This window comes from Cyanistes caeruleus, chromosome 6 (genome assembly GCF_971803275.1).
Source record: "Cyanistes caeruleus chromosome 6, bCyaCae1.hap1.1, whole genome shotgun sequence".
NCBI lineage: Eukaryota > Metazoa > Chordata > Aves > Passeriformes > Paridae > Cyanistes > Cyanistes caeruleus.
Window position 1 is genome coordinate 47,216,788 of NC_141706.1, and position 21,041 is coordinate 47,237,828.

The 21,041-nt window shown below is 43.3% G+C and overlaps 1 protein-coding gene across 5 annotated transcripts in view; it reads right to left on the minus strand.

The window, feature by feature from the left end:
- SPTLC2 (serine palmitoyltransferase long chain base subunit 2) overlaps positions 1 to 13,197 on the minus strand; it is a 72,140-nt gene extending 58,943 nt beyond the window's left edge. For all 5 annotated transcript variants that reach the window (XR_015288163.1, XR_015288164.1, XM_086893487.1 and 2 more), the window contains exons 1-2: positions 13,067 to 13,197; positions 1,959 to 2,153 (exon numbers count right to left, since the gene is read on the minus strand). Coding sequence is in view for 3 of the 5 variants with exons in the window: in XM_086893487.1 (XP_086749613.1) it covers positions 1,959 to 2,153; positions 13,067 to 13,165 (294 nt within the window). In the remaining 2 variants the exon portion in view is untranslated. The remainder of the gene's footprint in view (positions 1 to 1,958; positions 2,154 to 13,066) is intronic.
- Between the last annotated feature and the right edge of the window lie 7,844 nt (positions 13,198 to 21,041).

Sequence of the window (21,041 nt, forward strand, 5' to 3'; positions counted from 1 at the left end):
AGTCCAGAAGGACATTTAGTTGTTAAGCAAATGTCTTTCAGGGTAAGACACAATGCTGAGTTAATTATAAAAAAAATTCAAGGCTACGTTTCTTTTAGGACTAGGATAATCTGTTCCTAACAACCTCTGTGCTTCAAGGTCCTCCTGTGGTAACCTTTACTGAGAGCCTAATACCAATAATGTGTTACTATCGTAACTATGTGAATTAGACCTACTGCCCCCTTTTTTTCACTCAATCATGTAAGAGTCATGACTGCTCCCACAGAAAAGGGCTGCTGTAAGCAGTTTTTACACACTGATAACAGGACAAACCTTTCAGAACCGTGCAACAGAAATGTAACAATTACAGTACAGAATAACTGCACCAACACTTCAGTTACTCCTTTATAATCCTCAACACCATGAATACATACCAATATTTAAACTTTTATTCTAATGTCTTGGTAGTTTTCCGCAACTGTTTTGACTGTTCTCTGATGTATCAACTTCTATTTTACACACAGAAAAATACAACATTATGTCATGTTCTCAAATGTCATAAACCAAAGTAGCTCAAAAGACATTAATGAACACACCAAGTTTCAAGCTGAGATTTAACCAGCATTCTTTAATCAGATATTTTAACTATTAAAAGGGATCCAAGATTTTTACTTTCATATTCTAAAAGTCAGTTTTGGCAATAGTTTAAACTCCTGTACTTTTAACCAATATGAAATGTCTTTTACTCATTTAACTCCTGTAAGATTGCTTCTGTTTTGGAATTTAGTGCCCTACTATGAATGTGTTTAATTCTACCTCAATGTTCACAGAAAGAAGCTACTGTGAGGTAATTTTAGGCACTGGTCCAAAACTAATCTACTGTAAAAAGATGTGCACTTTACTGCAGTGCTGTCTCCAAAAAAAGTCTCCAAAGGAGCCTCCTTTTTTTAGTACCTCCCTGCCACCCTTGATTATTTGTTTGCCTTACTGAGATGTCCTTTCTACCCCTCCCTATTTCCTGCTAGCCAACTGCTTGTGTGGCTGCACAGAGAACCAGAAACCAGCAACTGAAAAAGGAGCTCCCTTAACATTTTATAAGCCACTCTGGCTCTCCAAAGCAGTTGAGAAAAACAGATCAGAGAACGCAAATCAGCAAGAGAAAGACTTTTGGAGAAAGCTCACTGGTAGTCACACTTTCTAAGAGGGCTCACGTCTACAGTTAGCAAGAAAATAGTTTGTGAACTTCATGTTTCAAAGTAGCTTCCTAAAAACAATTAACTCCTGTGGGGAATAAAGATCTCTAATTTTTCTAAAATTATCTACAAGTACTGAAAATGAGAATTATCCATTCAAGGCTAACTGCTGAAGCAGGCAATACCTTTCACCTGGTAACAGAAGCTTTTGTGAATAGGTCTTAACATGAATTCTTTCTAATCACTATCAGTGAACCACAAGTCAGTACCTTGAGTTACTCACCAGCTCACCTGCTGGTGTTCTGGATTCCAAAAGAATTTAAAGTTATATAGCTTGTGCTCTGGATCTGACCCACAAGATTCTCTTCGCAATTGCTTCAGATAAAGAGAATCAATAACATTCCTAAATCAAAACTAAGCCACCAGATCAGCATCAGAAAGCCTCCCAGTGGTGTCCAGCTAAAACCAGAGCCTTTCTTGAGGTCCTGATGCTGGAACATGCAGTCTCTCTTCCCCAAACCCTTGTTTCTGCAGCTGGGGAATCTTTCAGTACGTTGATATAACTGTTGATGCAGCTTTGCACTGAGACAGATTAGGAAACTACTCTGAGGAAAAAAACTCAAAAAGAACATTATTTTTTTACAACACAGCAGTACTTTCGTAGTATTTGAGGCATCCAGAAGACAAGGAAAACAGCAGAAAACTTCGAACTCCACTTCTCCCCAAAGAAACAATCAAGCCTCAGCCACAACATTTCCCACCAAACATTATTTCCCCAGTGGTTACCTTCTGTTCTTCTCTTTCTGTTGCATTTTGACACTTCTCAATCTTCCACTGCCGCATGAAATCTCGCAGATATCCAAAGAGAGTGAGAACACCATAGCCTACATAGGTCAGCACAGCAACCAGCATTGGTGTTTCTTCAAAAGCTTCATTGAAAGGCCTTTTGTATAATCCTCCATTGTGCACAATATGATTTATCTATAGTACAAATGTAAAGAGAGGCAGTTGAGGTATTAATTGAAGAAAAGGCAGATAGACATTTCAGAGTGGTCCCCAGCCCTGTGGTCAGTTACAGGCCCTGCATCCCCTACCACTCTGCAGAAACTGCTTCCAGCTAAGTTCAACCATTACTGATAAATACTGCCAGCCTCCATATATGAAGTTGCCAAGTTGCTGATATAACCCAAGTAACAGTTACCAATCTATGGCAATTTAATCTAACATCTCATTAAAACTATTTAGTTTGCAAAGCTACACATAGAGCATTGCTTACATCTAGGCAAACCAAAATGGAAAAAGTGCCTTCACCAAGAGGGCACAAATAAAAGAACAGTGATGCTTCCCAGAGAAAAACAAAATAGAAAATAAGAGTTTTATTGATCTAAACAATATATTCTCAGACTTGGAAGCCTATATAACAAAACAATCATAATCCATGTGCCTCTATAGCTGTTAGCCTAAAGATGCAGACATAAACACTGTACTCATCCATGAGGCGGACATGACACCACAGACAAAAAAGTCATTGTATATAGAGTCTCAACACAGCATATATGTCAGCATACAGAACAAAGCATGGCTTTCTGCATAAAATCCATGCTAAAATTCATCTTGCTACTTCCATGTCATCTGAAGGCAGGAGATATACTAGCTGCCTAGTGCATACAGCTGGTCTATCTCAAGTACAATTACTGGAATACACAACATTTGCGACTATTACAGAAAAACTCCAGAAGGCAAGTGCTCACCCAGCATTAACACTGGGGAGAAAGATCATGGCTTTAACTAGACTACTTTTTCAAACTGTTAAGTTAAAGATCAGATGACATAAGTCAATGAACAAAAACACAGAAATCTAGCCATTAGATGCAAATTGCTATCTGCATGGCTAAGTTATAGAATGGCTGCATGATAATAAAATAGCTACATATGAAAGAACACTCTACAAAACATAAACCCCTTTGTGTAGCATCAAATATATATATACATATAAGTAAAAAATGTATTCCTTAAAATGTACAAATCAAAGAAACCTCAACAACTAGGAAAGAGACAACCTAAATTCATCAAAAAAAGGCAATGGCAAATAATTCTTGAGGGGTGTGGGTCAGTTATAAATAAATAGACAGAATAAAACCAGTTATTCACCTATGTCACTCATACTATCATATAGGAAAGTAAGGTAGAATCCTACTAATCTCTACAACAGTTGATGAATCAAAAAGGCACACATACTTGCTGGCAGCACCACACACTGAGTTATTTGGAAAGTGATACCTGCTCATCTCAGGTGCTGGAGCAAGTCTGTATTTTAAGTCTGCCATTACTACCATGAAAGCAATTTTTCAGAAGCAAGGATCTGTTCTTAGGGATACAATTATGCTACAGCTATGCAGTCACCAAGTATAAACCACAATGGCACCTTCCCTCCTCATAGTCATTTCTATCTCTTCCCTTCTGCTGACACAGTTTTCAGCAATGCAAATCTTGATTTGGTCACAATAGTCGTGAGGACTTTAGAATAGGTATAAGTATGGAAACAAATAGCAAAGACAGCTCTTTTAGCAGAAGCACTTAAAGCCAGATGCAGGTAACTAACTTGCAGTGCTTTGAGGCCAGGTTTAATACTGCAGTATTATTTTAAGAACATACTGCATACAGTGGTGGCCATGGACTTGCCTACCTCATTGCAGCTAAAGTGCTGGCAATTTAAGGCCTTAATGCAGGCCAAAGGTTCATGCACTGTTCTCTTCATGAACAATACCATCCAAAGAAACTGTGCCTGCCCCACTCACTCCTGCTTTGAACCATCTGCACCAGCCTCCAGCTTGTACAACTAAATCTGATTATCAGTATAGCAGCCCTTCAACACTGAACCGATCCATGTTGAAAATTTAATCGTTTGCAGAAGGTTATTCATTAGACCGCAATAGTCTTTACAGCACCGCTCCACAAAGGCGCTTGATGAAGCTCAGCAAACAAGAGGCAGCAGCTTCTGGACAGAGAGGAGAGGCAGAAGTACCATGACAATCGCAGAATCAGTGAGCCAACCCTGCGAAGGAAAAACCATGAGAGCCACATCTTCTCTATTACTCTCAGGATTGCTTAGCTCTATCATTATGGCTCCTGCAGGCAAAACTATAGAATTTTGTTGCACCTAGATACAAGAAGGATCATGCACCAAAGCTCTGACCACCACAGTTTCACAGCTTGGGGAATTACAAGTTGAAGTTTGCATCCTCACATTGTCAGATCAGGCTGTGAACAGCAGCTGTTCAGGAGCAGGCACACTACATACCTGCCATCTGTGCCTGCCTACAAGCAGCTGATTTGAGGATAAGCAGACAGAAAACTGGTAGCGACTACTTCGCAAATTACCTAGTATTGAATAACTAGAGATCATATCAAAGCTTCTAATGTCTTCCCCAGGTAACCGGAAGTTCATCTGGAAGAGATGAAAGGCTACATCCTAAGATAATGGATCCAAGGTTACCAAACACCAAAAAGTAGTTACTGAAGAAAAAACAACTAAGAGACCCAAATCTATATGCAAACTTTGTAAGAATAAAAACATACCAATTTTTTTTCCAGGTCTTTGTAGGTGCCTGTGCTTGTGACAAATGCTAAAACTAAAAAAGCTATTGAATATGGTCAATCCCAATATTTCACTAAGAAAGGCTGTTTTAGGAATAACTGTACTGATTCAACCCATACTCCAATCAATTTCACCTCTCAGCATTCTTCCACCAATGTGCTAATACATCCTTAAATTTGCATGTCAGCTACCACATCAGCTGACAAACTTGTGTTACCCTAGCTGAATCAAAATTTAAAGAAAAAACTGAATGCAGTTCCACAAACTCTTCATGAAGCATATGACCGTAAAAAACCTCTAGAATTTGACTACAGAAGAGACATTTGTAGTCACATTAAATACAAGCTTATTTGTTTTTCTAAGAATGCCTTATAAATCTATACATTAGCCTTCAAATGAAGGCTTGTATGCTGCAAGCTCCAAAGCTGCTGCAAAAGAACACAAATTTTAGTTCCAGAAACCAAGAAAGAAGATGGGTACAGTTCTATGCTTAATTTCCTTTTATCAGGAGGAGAAAAAAGGCGTGGAAGTTTAAGACTTTTATGATTTTAACAAGCCTTATGCTCATAAAGTGAGCCATGACCTTTGAAGTAGAATATACGGCATATCCAAGTGCAAAGTCAGAGCTCATTTAAATGCATGGTTCCAAAAAAAGTATGTGTATGCTCACCTACATGCCTCTTTCCTGTACTGTGCAGAGTACATGTATGCAGAAGAGCACCAGCACATTAAGGAACTCAACTGCAGGAGAGTCAGAGAGCACAACTCAGATGGTTACAGAAGGCAGCAAAGAACCAGCCACAGGTAATGCCTGTGCTGGGCTTAACTCTTGGGAAAACAAATCACATGGAACAGTATTGTAGCAGTTACTGAGCAGCAGCCACGTCACACAACTACTGCCAGAAAGGACTCCACAGGTTTAAGCAAAACACATCAGAGTACGATGATCATCACAGAATCTACTGAGTTGGACCCACAAGTACCATCGAGTCCAACTCCTGGCCCAGCCCCGCACTGCACAACCCTGGGAGTCACACCATCTGTATGACGCAGTTGTCCAAGAGCTTCTTGAACTCTGTCAAGCTTGGTGCTGCAACAACTTCCCTTGGACATTGTTCCAGTGCCTGACCACCCATTAGGTGAAGAACCTTTTTCTAATATTCAACTAAACCTGCCCCAGAACAGCTTCACGCCTTTCCCTTGGGCCCTGTCACTGGTCACACGATTGAAAAGATCAGTGTCTGCCCCTCCTCCTCCCATCAGGAGGAAGCTGTAACTGCAATGAGGTGTGCTCTCTGTCTCCTCCAGGCTGAACAGACCAAGTGACCTCAGTGACTCTTCATAAAGCTTTCCTTCTAGCTCCTTCACCACTTGTGTAGCCCTCCTTTGGATGCTTTCTACATCCTTTTTGAGTGAGAAGACAAAAGCCATGCACAAACACGGGAGCATTTGCAGATGCTACTGTAGACAACACGCAGGATTGACCACAGGCCTCTGGGTACACACCTTGCATTGCAGGCATGTACTTTAGGGAGAGAAGATGCTACAAGTGCAATTCATGCTGCACACAGTACGAGAGCAGTACAGGGTAACTGCTTATTGCTGCTGCCCTGGGAAAGATCCAGCACTCTGTATTAGAGAGGCCATTTCAGTTCATGCTGACAAGAACCACAAATTCAGACGAACCTGGCAGATTTTATGTAAACACATTAAAAAGATTATTTATGCTGCAGGACAACTTTGCTAAATTCTTATTAAAATTAGTAGCTTCTCACTGCCACATACCACACATGCTGCAGAAATTTTCCTAACAGGTTTGCAGCTTCTATTTTTAGAAACACAGTGTGAAAGACTGCATCCATGAGTGTGCCTCCGTATGCAAAAGTGGCCACATTTACTACAAAGGATTGAGGAAATCAGCACTACAGAAACCACAGCAGTGAGAATTCCATGAAGGCAGCTGCTCTAAACTGTTAGGTATTCTGTGGTAATTTTACTGTCACCTCTAGCCCTTTTCCTTGCACTGCTTTGCTTAGAATTCAAATCTCAAAGATTGTTGCATGGGTAAAAAGACCAAGTACTTACTACCAAAATTAGAACTAACTGGTTTGAATCACATTTTAAGCTTTAAAAAAACCCCACAGGACATAAACTTGTTTTATAAAACAGACATCAAGAGTATATTCCTAATTACAGATTTGTTCTTCCTGACAGGTATTATCAAATATTGCAACTAGTTACTCACAACAAATTTCACAGTCCTTGTTTAAGATGCATTTACCACATGTACAAAAACAGCATAAATCTTCATAATGTTTAAAAGTTGTTTGGGTTCCCCCCTGCCCTCCATTAGCAAGTAAAGGATGCAATTAAACTTGGGGTTTTTTGCTTGCTACATATAGGCGACAATTTGAATTCTACTGAGAATAAACTATTCTTCCGACACTGTACCTTAAATTACCTTAAACCTTACATGTAACTTTACCTATTATGTTCAGTAGATTTCAGGCATATGGAATACTAAATATGATTTACAATAAAGATTTCCAAAGACATAACAGGTCTGCAATGTTTCCCTAACACATCAATCTCTAGGCTCTCAGGTACCTTTGAAAGCATTTCCTGATGTATTTTAGAATCTGCTCTCATTTTTACAGACATTAAACCTAAACCTGTCTATTTTATAGACATTAAACCCCACTACTTCCTAAATTTTCCAACTCCTGCTTTCTCAACCATAAGTACTCCTCAAAACTATAATTCTGAATTAAAAACAGTTCTTTCTCTAGGATTCATTTCTTAATCATGGCCAAACAAAAAACTGGAAACCTCACTGAAGATGGGCCAATGTTTTACATTCCACCAAGAGAAATTGATTTCAATAGATAACACAGAAAAAGCCTTTGTCCCCCAACCAAATTGAAAATTGTTTTCTAATGAAATTTAGAAAAAACATTGGTTTTGTTGTACAATTAAGACAGAAAAATACAACACATCTCTCAAGTAGACAGGAAAAAAAAAAAACCAAACTTGTATACATTGTATACTTGTATACATTTATAACAATTTCTTAGAGCATTTAAGGCTTATCACCAGCTAAATTTGAAATGGCAGTCCAAATATAATCAATATATTTTAACACTTCACCCAACTAATTTCTCAGCACATATTCAAATCAAAGAGAAGTCCATCATATCAGCAGCTAACATGGGCGTTTGCTTTTATACCAGCACAGACACACAAATTCTCAACAAGTACAACACTGGCACTACACCTACTTATATAATATGATGGCCTCAAATATTCATTTAGCCAGGGAAAATGCTGAGTAACTATTCATTCCACAAAGGCTTACAGTCATTTATAACTGAATTTGGTACTAGAAAAAGACTGTTGTGCACAGCTACACTTCTTCAAAAATAAAAGTTTTGTCAATTAAAATATCTGAACAAGGTTGCACCCTTTTTTAGATCAGACAACTTTCTCCTCACTTCAGCTTTGTGTTACTGACACAATAAACACAGTCAATCATAAAACCAAGCAAGAGCCAGAAAGTAGTAATTCCTTTCCTCAGAGTACCTACTTTGAGCCCTAAGGCGCACATTTTCACAGGGTTTTGGGAATTAAATGCTAATGTCTAAACCTGGACAAACTCTCCTGCAGTCCATGACTTCATCTAAGCATGGAATAACCAAGGTTGGAAAGGTCTTCCATTGTGTCCAGGGCCCAAGTCAACAGGTTGCCAAGGGCCCCGTTAAAGTGTCTTGAACTTCTTGAAGTCCTCCATGGATGGAGATTCCAGAACCTCTTCTTTCAGTATTTTACCACCCTCGTGGGAAAAATTATTTTCCTTATGTGCACCACAATTTCCCATTCCTCCAAATCACATGTGCTACCTCTCATACTATTGCCACACGCTTCCAAGAGCCTGGCCCCATTTTCTCTATATCCTGCAGCCAGCTAGTTAAGCCTTCTCTCTTCCTAAGGTTAAGCAAACCCAGCTCTCACAGCCTCTCATTTCCTGGGGACCCTCCACTGCATTCACAGATTGATGTGAAAGATGCCAGCATCTTTCTGGAGCTCAAAACTGGACACCATTTGCAAGACGCTGAGTAAGGGGGAACAACCACTTCTTCATGAAGAAGTTAATGGGATTTAGATTCCCAGGATCATTTTTTTCCCTGTCAGAAATACTTGAATCTTAAATTTGCACACAGATGTAAAAAACATCTCACAATTCTGCAGTCCAATTCCTTTTTGCACCAGTGGATAGGGTAGTTATTTAATACATTTATCTTATCCTAACTTTCATCTGAAAGAAGATCCACATCACTGCTACCACTAAATCACTTGTAGCAAGAAGAAATTGCAGTATCTGCTGCAGTCACCTTAAGTGTGATCTCCAAAGGAAACTACACTAATCTGAATTCCAGCAAAAGCATCTTAAAAATCAAGATGAAGCCATTGTTCCCCTGCATCCTGAAGCATCCCACAAGATAAACCAATAAGCAGTTTGCTCTATTTAAGAAGACCAAGCATAAACCACACTACAAAAACTGTTTTCTGTATTTCCGCACCAAAGCTTCCAGGAATTAAATATCTAGGCTGGCCATTTTAATAGCTGTTAGGATTCAGGACTTGTGACAGTCTTAAAGGAATGCAAATCCCACAGTCCTCCCACTTTTCTCAAGCAAACTATTCCTTGTCTTCCTGAGGAAGCAGTACAAGACCTTGGTTACAAAGGCATGTATGTTATCTGGAAGTTGCTATAGGATGGTGTTTGAAAACCTTCTAGAAACATCAGGGAAATTAAAATTTGATTATCTAATTCCAGCTCCTATCTAACTGACTTGGAGATACTACACACAACAGAAATTAAGAACTTGATATCTAAAACCTATATTCCAATTTCATTTTTTCAGGTTGAGACTACTTCTTTAACTTCTAGAAGCACAACAGAACCATTCTAATATGAGAAGCAAAATTAAGAAGAAGAAAAAAAAATCACACTATTAAGAATATGTTCACAATAACAGGTGGATTCAAATATATTATCATGGAAAATAAGGGCATTTTCTCTCATTAAAGATGTCCCAATCTCCCTATTCTAATCAAGAAAAATCTTTTCAGATGCAGCATTGGAAAACCTTTAGTCATTTGCAAAACATTCCAACGGAGAAATACATTCCAGTTTAAAACTGCATTGCAGAAAGTAAAAGCCATTTTCCCCCATTTATTATTCCTACAAGTGTCTTGATAGCTCCTGAACACCATTTTTATAGTGAACTCAACACTTTCCCCAAAAGAGCAGAAGTGCATAAAAAGCAGAATCATGCACAACTTGAAGAGGTAACTTCACATCTCTTTTACTAAGATTTGCTCTCTTTCTCCTATCTGTGTTCAATTCCTCACATCATGACAATACCCTTTGAGATGTCAGGCTTTTATCTTACATAGTGCAGTAGCACACGAGAGTTCTAAATCAATTTTAAGTCCATCCATAAATTACTATTCTTTCTGACCATAAACTCCCTTAACTGTACAGTAAGGAACAGAAAAAAGTAACTTTTCTCCAACATTCCACAATTTTTAATTTCTATATGGTTCTCCAACCTCTTTTAATTAGCGTGTTCATACTGAGATTGAAATTGAAATTCAGTGAATGCAACAATCTCTAAACAGAGTAACTTCAAGCAGGAGCCAAGTAATTTGAACACAAGACATCTCAAGAAAGCCAAGAGCTATCTCGGTTATTTATCTTAGTATTTCATCAGAACGTTTTTACCATGCTAGACCCGTAACTTCAAATGGTCGCTTTCCTAGTCACTGATGATATTTCATTAATCTCCAAGGTAGCCAAAGTCTGTAGCTGCACAGTTTTAGTAGGCACCAAGTTTCCCTCTCCTCTTACCAAAGAGGTTTAGCAGTTCAGAAGGAGACAAATACAACCTCTTAGAAAATTAAGCAAACAATTTCACCCTCTTCTGTTCATGCTGGCGTAACAGTAAAGAACCCTCTATATGTCGAATATCACCCTTACTGAAAGCAGTATCATCAGGCAATGTTTGAATTTAAGCTTTATTTTTTTTTAGGATAAAAAGCCCCAGAGCAACATAAACAAACAAATCAAGAATTAAAAAACCCAATACTTAAATAGATAACCTGAGCAGAAACATCCCAGGTACAAGAGGACTCCTTTTTTTCAACACAGTTAAAAATGAGTAAAGCTTGCCTGCACTATCAAGCCCTAATGGAGTGCATGGTAATGCACTACCCTATCTCTAAGCTCTCCACTCAGAAGATCCATGATTTTCCAGAGAAATTGTCAATGACTGCAACATTTCTTTTAACTGACAGTTTTCCTTGCCCCTCCTCTTCCCATCATTTTAGCTAGATCTCATTTTGCCTCTTATTTCTTGCACAAAACCTGTGAAAGGCTTTCTTGAAAAACTTCTTTTCTTGATCCTTACTTTTCTGTTTGTTTTTTTTCCCTACTAAGTAACAATCACATTCTTTTGTGTAAGCCACCTCCTTTTTGGTACTTGCTTACAGTTGCAGATTCTCAAGTGCTATATGTGGTATGCACGTAGTATATACAGACACAGACAAATATATTCAACACAAAGTGAGCATTCACATGTTTCTCTCCTTCTGTAGAAAGGTCCAAAAAACACAACTGAAAAGGCAAAACACCAAGCAAGCATCCAAATCTGTGATATATCAGCAAACACCTCTTTTGGCAGCGTACCATCACTGTTTATGTGAGAAAGCTGGACACAATTCTCCTAAACAGTTGCTTCTTCCAGTCCAGTTCTAACATTCAGACCCTCACTTTGAAAGTTAGCCAGCATAAAATTATGGAGATAAGAATGTAATACTCCTAATTATAAACCTCTGTTTGAGCAGCAAGCAGCTGCTAGAAAGATACCAAACTTTCCTACACTCTTCTTATATCCTCTGACAGTGCTGCTGCACTTTGGTTTTTTGGTAAGATTTCTAATGACCACTTCTCCAGTGAACCCTGACCCACTTTAGAAATAGTTATCTCAAAAGCCTCAGGTCTCCAAAACATATCTAAGCATAGTATAAGCTACTAAGTGAACAGAACATCTCATAAACCAGCAAGGTTTTTAAGCTTCCTCAGTTTGACATCTATCGTTTTCCCCATTCACATGTTGCATCACCCATGTTTTCCAGACACACAAAGTCCTTGAGCAAAACGCTTTTTATCCTACCCTACTTTCTGCTCTTCTGAAGTAGAAGAATATAACTGTATGCAGACCTTCTTCTTTAGAAAAACACTCACAGAAGAACACTCACCTTCACCACGTTTTGTGATATTATAAAGATTTACATGTAAGGTTTTATAGCCAGCAGTGCTTGCTGTCTGCAAGGCAGGACTACCAAAGCCATGGCTCCCCAAACCAGCACAAGCTGACACTGCTGCCAAATGAAGTTACTGTACCTCCCTCCGTTTGTTCACTTCCAGTATTGTGCTGGATCTCCCAAAGGGGCAAGACTACGAGCATCCATCCAGTCAAAGAAATACAGTAAGTAGTCAAAGATAACTCAGGGGAAAAAAAGATTCATTTTACCCTGCATCAATTCTCAATCCCGTTCACACAGTGAGTGCACAAGCCTACACCGAAAAAATAGAAGGGACAGCAGAAGACTGAAGAACAGAAGGAGCAGGAGAGATGATGACAGAAGAAAGCTTTTCTCAAGCAGCTTGAGGTGTTCAAGGAAATACAACCTACTGCCTTCTGCTGAGGCAGACTTCATAACAACCTTTAAGTTCCTCACACTGTAACACAAAACTCGAGTGCTTTGCAAAGACAGAACTGAAGTCTGCAAGCAAATACACATTTGCATCACAGGGTGTTAATACAGCCAGAGGGGAAGTGCTGCATCGACCTCCAGCTCTGCTCTAGAGGGAAGTCCCTGCTCCAGGCTACTCGGACCCACAGCCCCCCGCGTCGCACCTGCAACACCGCACCAGTGGTGAAGAACTAATAAAACCTCTTCTTCTCAAACCGCAGCCCTACTGTGCGATAGCGAGGTTTAAGTTCAAAGCCTTGCAGTAAAGTTACAGCCGTGACTCGAGGGACAGTCATGTCCCACGCCGCCACCAGCGCGGTGAGCACCCCCCGGGCGCTGCCCTCCCTCCCCAGGAGAGGGCCCACGACGCAAACCACCTGGGTTCTGCCGACATCCCTCACAGCCACACCTCGGTGCCTTCCGGGGCCCCTCCGCCGCGCTCCCCGCCCGCCCTGGCGCTCCCCTCCCCGGCGCACACCTGGGTACCGGGCGGGCCTCGCACGAAACCGTTGCGGAGCGCGCCGTGGGCGCCGCCGCCGCCGCAGCCGTTGGCGCGGGGCCGCTCGGGCCGCTCCATCGCGCCGGCCCCGCCGCGCCCGCTCCGCCGCCCCCGCCCGGCCGGGCCGCGCCGCACCGGAAGCGCGACCCGCGCTCCCCCAATGGCCGGCGCGGGCGTCACGCGAGGGGCCGGGCCCCGCCCGGACGCGCCGGCGCGCCTGCGAGGCGGGCGGCCGCGGCCCAGGGAGAGCCCGCGCAGCACCCGAGTTCCAGGGGAGCAAGGCGGAGGGAGAGGCTCGCCCAATCGCAAAGAGGAACGCCCATGGGGAGGCGGAGCCAGAGTGTGAGCGTCGCCCAATCACTTGACAGAGATGGGACAGAGAGCGAAGGGGAGTGGAATAACTAGCCAATCACAGCGCGAGGCTGAGGAAGGGGCGCGAGCGAGAAGCAGCGTCCGTCCAATGGCGGAGGGAGGAGCGGGGCGGGGCTGAGGCGGCAGCCAATGGGCGGGCGCGGCGGTAGGCAGGGAAGGGGCGGGGCGCCGGGCGCTGGGGGTAGCGAGGCTGCTGTGGCGGGGACGGGCTAGGGGCAGGGCTGGGACCAGAGACAGGGGTAAAGAAAGGGCTCCTCCGCCTCCCCAGCGGAGCGCGGCTGGGGTCGGTGCTGCTGCCGTCCCCGTGCTGCCCTGCCTCGGGCACGGCTGGGAGAGCGCCGGGGTGGGGTAAGGCAGCGGGCTGTCTCGCTCTTCCGTGTTGAGGGAGCTGATACACGAAGCGGTTCCTCCGAGACCCGGAGGGCTGTCCCAGGACGCCTTGGGCTGTGTCCTAATGAAATCATCCGTCGAAGGCGACGGAGAGCCCTGGGTGAGAGCTCCGGAAAGCATTTAGGAGATCAGACGTAGTTACTGTAATGCCCTTGCCGGCAGCTCGGAAGAGATGTGTGTTAGCCGGAGTCCGCCAGGACATTGCACGAAAGCCTGCAAACCAGCCTCGGGCAGAGCTTAATTCCAGTGGGATTTACACTTGGGCTGAAGACGCGTGAGCTTGGCCGCCCTGCTGAGCTGTAATCGCCACCGACAGCTGGAGCTGCCCGGCTGTTTAAAACCATATTGATTTATGTACATTTAGGTACAAAGGTGTTTCCTGACAGGGTTCGGAGAGATGTACTTCGTTCAAAGACCGGGCGAACTAAACGCTGTATTTCGTAGGAGGGTGGGTGTTACCAGCCTCGGTGCAGTTTGAGTGACCAAGCAGCACGCAGACAAAGCCAGAAAGAAACCACAGTGTGTCTGTATTTGCGTGCTATTAAACACCTGTATGCATCCTGGTGAGGGAGTAGGGAGCGGCTTCCGAGCTGCAGGAGTATTAATTGCTAGAAAGGAAACAGCCTGACATGTTCAATCACACACTGAAAAGATGGAAGAATGTGACCTTTGATTTCTCCAGAGTAATTTAGAGGGAAGGGCTGTGGTTTTCCTTGAGCTTAGCAACAGGGGGAAAAACAAAATGAAGAGTTTTCAGGTTCAAGCATATGAATTCGAGAGAATGGACTCATCCTTTTCTCTGATTTGCTACTACTGATAGTTTTTTTTTATGTATTATAATCACATCTTGGAGCCTTTGTCATGGATCTTACTGCAAATTTGGTATGAACATGCAGTACCTAACAAGTGAATTAGCTTCTGTGAAAGTCATTTTTCTTCCCTCAGGAAGACAGGAAAGCTTCACAGCCTAATTTCAGCCTATTTGTAGGCAGCAGTGCATGTCCAGTCTGCTTCATGTCTCCCATGTCCCCTTTGGACAAGAGGGCTTTTTGTAATGAGGGGTACAAACACAGCCTCAGCACTAACAAGTGCAAGCTGGGTGTTTGACCTTGTTCATTTTCTTGCTGTCTGTGGCCACTCCCTTATCTGGACTGCCGGAGAAGCAGGTATGCACTTGCCTCAGCAGTAAGCTTTCTTCACCTGCTTTTGACATGCAGCAAGAGAGAGCCACCAGCTAAGATGGGCTGGGCCATGTCCCACCTCTTGTCTTGCAGGTTGGGACCATGGGGGAGACTGATGTTATTAGGAGGGACCTTGGGATCAAAGCAGCAAGCACCCCTGCTTAGCACTTGAGTGCTTGTGTAAGTGGACTGGCTTTGGTGTAGGTGCAGTGAGGAGCACTGGTGGGTGCTCCACCAGTGGGGAAGAGACACAAGTGATTTATTTCTGGATGAGCAAGGGAGGGCTTTTGCATTGTTGAAGTAATTTATGAAGAAACTAATAAATGAAAAATAAAAAGAGCAAAAAAGAGTATTAGGGGACCATATACTGTAGACTTTCAGAAGTATTTTTTCCCTCGTTGCCATAGTTGGCTATAAGCATTTTCCTCCAGCCTCTTCTCCTTTTGAACAGAACAGACTGAATTATACTGACTAGTTTTTGCCATGGGGTGCAGATGGTCATCAGTCTACACTCACAAGGCGTATGTAGGGCAACACCCTCCACTCCCTGCCTGCCCACCTGCACAGGGAGGAGTTTCACCTGCTAATGCCTTAATTCTAGAGAGGATAAGCTGCTTCACCTGCCGGGCATAGGATCTCACTGCTGTGTTACCTATTAAAGCACAAACCCTTTTCACATGTAGGTACCTACAGACTGATCACTTCATCTGTCCTTGAATCCAACTAACATGAACCCTCAGAATGCAATGATTTCAGTTTTGGTTTAGGAAATCTAAATAACATCAAGGAACCTACCGGTTAGCTCATGCAGGACTGTACAGTCTCACACAGCAGCTGCAGTACTCCCCTGCACAGAGGGTCCTCACCCTGCTCTGAGCATGGGGCTAGCGTAGCCTGGTGTTTTAGGGGCATCCAGTCCCTTCCAGCACAGTGCAGGGGACACAGAAGGCCATGTTCACACTGGGTCTGCAGTGACAGAAGAGTCCAGGATATCCATGGAGACAAGTGGCAGCATGGGGATGCCATCCCAAGGTACAGCTACTGCCACAGGCAGCAAAAACACATTGCACACAGCTCCTGGAATCACACCTGCAGGCAGCTCTGATATGGCTCTGTGCACTGCACAAGATACCTGTGTACACAGTTGACTGCAGCTTGTGCCTCTGGACTAGGGCAGTTGCAAAACAGGGAAGCCAAATGAAAACTGAAGGGCAAATTCCAGTTTTGAATTACATTTTAAGTCTCAAGGATGTTATTCCAGTGAACTGGCAGAGCAAACTGCCTTACTCCGCCCACTGAGCAATATCAGTATCACCCAACATGGCTATCAAAAAAGGTAGATTTGATCCTGATCATAGTTTACAACTGTGGGACTGTTTTACTGTACAGAGAGGGAGACAAGTGAGTCATCACTTGGCTCATAGGAGCCTCACCATTATGTGAGGTCAAATTCCTGATGTTTGTGTTTGAGTTTGAGATGGAGGCGTTAGGAATGAATGCACCAGGGAGCCCTGAGCACAGGGCAAGGCTCAGAGAGGTGAGGTGTGAACTTTGGAGATGGCAGAAGGGCAAGTTCTGGAAGGAACAACTGGGAAGCAGACTTGAAAGTCTGAGAGCTCTGAGAGCCCACAGTTCACAGCCCACTGCAGTCCTGGAGAGCTCAAAGGGTCTCACATAGGACTGCACTTTGTAGGGTCACAAGAGGGTTGGCTTTAGCCATAGTAATTTTCCATCCTGGCTACAATTCTTGTTTGTTTTTTTTTTCTATTGAGCTTTCAAAGAAAATATGCACTTGGGTTGATATTCAGACCAGAAAAGTAAGTTTCCAAGGCTGTTGAAAAGCAGGAGCTGATTAGACAGCATGAGTTCCTGGGAGCAGACAGTGTTTCTGATAAACCCAAGGAAAGCTGAGACCAGGTGCTGTTCATCCAGGCTGAGGCCTGACAAGCATTTCTTGCATTGTAGTGCATCCAGAGGTGGGGAGGAAAGGTGCACGCACCATCACAGCTTCTTTCAGACCACACCAAAAAGCTGTTTTTCTTTAGGCTTTAGTCAGGGCTGACTACCAAGATTGTCCTAGCTTTCTTCAGATCCTCCTATGCTTTATCTTCTTTTACTTATGTTCCCTGTCCCCGAGACTTCTGTACAAAACAATACTTAGAAAGTTCTATCTGTTCCTATCCAACCCTCCTCCATTCAATTTTCTGGATATTTGACCCTCCTTTGGGCAGTGACTTGTGTAGTGTTTTGGAATGGAGATGGCTGTTTCTCTGCAGTGGAACTAGACTATATCTTATAGTTTAAGACCAGCAGTAAAATCCATCCACTTTCACTGCATTTCACCCAGCTGTGGAAAGATGGTGGTAATATCAGAGGAAACAGAGAGGTTATATTCACAGCCTAATAGAGGTTATAACAGAAAAATACAGAAATTGTAGAGTAAAACACAGTTGCTGCTCCCTGGATGGAATGTGGTCGGTGTGCTCAAAACCTTCTCCTCCCCACACTCACAGTCTGCAACCATAGCACCTGCAAAGGGGGATGGAACAGAGGGTGGAGTGAGACACCTCATTTGGGCTCTGTTGAAATCCTTGCAGGGAGGGGAACTCAATGGGACTTTGCAGCTGAGAAACGGCATAAAACCTGTCAGCCAAGGGAGACGGGAGATGTCCTGCTACTGAGCCAACAGCTGTGGTGAAATCATTCTCCTTTGACGAACTTCAGGTTAGTTTCTGACAGTGCATCTAAACAGGCCTTCATGCCCTGTGCTCAGGGCTCCCTGGTGCATTCATTCCTAACACCTCCGTTTCAAACTCAAACACAAACACATCAGGAATTTGACCTCACATAATGGTGAGGCTCCTATGAGCCAAGTGATGACTCACTTGTCTTCCCCTCTGTACAGTAAAACAGTCCCATGGTTGTAAACTATGATCTCTACCTTTTTTAATAGCCATGTTGGGTGATATTGAACTAGTGAGTTCATTTTGTTTGTGCCTTGCTTTTTCAGTCCATAAAATCAGAGTAGTGAGACCATTACTCTCCCTGCCCCCCCCTCCCCATCCAGGATGGAGTGAAAGGCTGCATCTGTGCAGTATAAACAAAGCCCTAATTTACATGTAAATGCGTGTGATATCGCTGTAGCAGCAGAGTTGTAGTAGTGAAGCCCTCCTTGTGTGCAGGCAGCTTATGTCAGCAGAATGAGGCTCTTTTTTGAGCAGAACTTTACCAAGCACCATCAGCTATATCAGCAAAAACACTGAATACCAATATAACTACATTCTCATTAGCATCTCAAGGCCCATAGTGTTTTAATCTCTAACTACTTTCTAGGTGCTTAAATACTTTTGAGGATCTGCACTTACCTATTGGAACTATGGAAGTTACCCTCTTTACATCAGAACCCTGGCAAACAGGTTCAGAGCAGATGTGGTCTCACTTTATCAGTGGCTTCGGGGTGCTCTGAAAAGCTCTGGTGAAGGGCTCAGAGCCCAGCAAAGCATGATCAAGCTGCTATGGCTAATTTCAAGGGCAACCTAACTGCTGCTGCTGCTTCTGACAGTGCTGTTAGTACTGCAGGAGACTGTACAGGTTCTTCCTTAGTCACCTCTTCCTGTGAGAACAACAGAACTAAAAGTGGTGCTGCCTTGAAAATGTCTTTGTTGGTAGTTTTCATTTCATCCTGTACTGATGCTATTACAAAGGTGGCATAGGAGAAGACAGCATACTGTAGAGAGGCAGGGAGGACAGTGCTCTAGTACCTGAGCAGTGACCAAACCTTAGCTTGGAGAGGAAGGAAAGAGCAATTTTCCACCTTTCTAATACCAAGCACAGTTTTGCAGGCTCTTATTTTCCTACCTCTCTTCAGAAGAAGAGAAAGGAGTGAAGAAGATGGACAAGTTGGCAAAGACATGGCTAAAGGAGCGTTTTTGTTTTTTTTTTTAGTGCTCAATTTTCTACATGAAGAGAGTCAGTTCAACTCATCCAGCAGAAAATTATCCCATGGAAAATTTTCTTAAGGCTTGTGAACTGAACTGACTTAGTAGCTGGAGGAAGGTGGCCATAGATTAGACATAAGGGGAAACTACCCCATCTGTGCAGCAAACTGCTTTTGAATTACAAAATCTGATATTAGGGAATGTGCTGGTTTCATATTGATTGACAGCGCTTAAACCCACCACAGAGGTGATGGGAGCACAGAAAGAAACTAAAGTTCAGTTCAGAGAAAAAGGTCAATACAGGAAAACAGAAAGCTGCTCTCTCTCCTTTTGGCAAGCCTATTATTATAGATAGGAGAGAGAGAGACTTTGCCATACAGTGAAATGGGGCAAGGGAGAAATTTAAGAGTCCTGAACTACCCATAACTAGGTAGTTTAAAACTTTCCCTTCAAAGTCAAAGGAAGAAAAACCCATACTTAACTGAGATGAAAAATGTTAGAGGCTGTGCATCACCAAGAGGAGAAATCTACCCCAGGACCAAGGATTGATGGCCTTCCATCAGAGAGACAGTGTGATGGTGCAGGCAGGACTGAGCACTCATGTCTTTCCCACTCACACTGCTCACAGTGTGTGCTGCTCAGCAGCAGCCAGACAGGGCTGCAAAGCTCACTCTGTGCTTGAGCCTCGACTGCAGGGGAGACATATCTGTGTCCAACAAGTGTAAGAGGAAACTATGGGAAATGTTTCATATGTGTAAATTCATAGGAAATTCATAAATATTTGTAGGAAAATCACATCTCCGGTGAAGATGCTGCAGGCCTGCGTGGTTGCTGTATTGGGCATGGCCATAAGAGGGAAGTGTGTGCTCAGGCACTAGGTGCTTTCTCTGGGCTGGAGCAGCCCCAGCTGTGTTGGCTGTGGGCTCTGCAAGCACCCTGAGTCTGCCTGGGTCCCAAAACAGGGATAAAAACAGGGCCAGTGCCTTTGGAGGCACGTGAGCTCAGCCACAGCCAAGTGTGCAGGTAGCAATAATGGGGATGGGGTGAGAGGGGAGCAAGGGTGGGAAAGTGAATTGTCACTTCTGAAGATAGGAGAGGATGAGATGTGCAATCCTGAGTAGTCCTGAGAGAACTGGAAATGTCTTGTCCAGAGATGAGGGGCAGATGAGAAAACTCATTTCAGTTTTCTCCTCACACAGATGTCTGGTTGTGTTAGCTAGATCATACTCAGATTAGGGCATTCAGGCTCGATGGTGGTGACATTGAGGTGCTTTTAGGAAGGGTAGGTGACCTCAGGAGAAAGAGAGCTGAAGTCAGCAAGCTTGGAAGATTTACAAAGAGGAATAAAGGTCTGAAAGGATATGGGCAGGCAACCCTGCTAGCTCTCTAAGGGAGATGTTTTGCCTGAAGCCCTTCTAATAGCATTTTGTAGGCCACATGAATAGACCACACAAGCAGTGTGGAAGTAACAAGTGGGTCTTGGTTGTTAGCAGTCCTGCCAGACTCAGGTGACTGTTTCTCTCAGTCACAGGCCATCCCTGACTGCATGCCTTTGCTACATGCTTGTTAAAACTCACCACTGCACAAGGTAGAAAAGGACACTTTCCACCATGTGATATGGGAATTTGAGGCTTCACCAAGTCTGTGCCTGCTGAATCCCATGGAGCCTGTTAGCTGGAGCTGTCATGGCTGAGGAGTTTCTGCTTGCCTCCTGGAGATCTGCAGGGACCCATAGGGTGCTTTGAGGAGAAACAGTACTAAGATTGATTTCCTGTAGTTACTTGCCAAGAAATGTGAGCAGCAGGGTACATTCAGGAGCACCAAATGACCGGATCACCAGCTTCCCATAACTTGGCTCTGCAGAGAGGCAGCCAGGCTTCTCCTTATAGATCTGCTTCTCTGAGATTTTTGGGGATTTTTTTGGTCATTGGCAGAAACAGAGGAAAATGAATGGGACAGAGCTGAATTTATTCCTTGTTCATGCCACAGCATGAAAACAAAATGCATCTAAGAATTAAGTGTACAAGAGACAAGAGTGGGTCCATCTTCTGGTGCTTGGCTGAGCATGTGCTG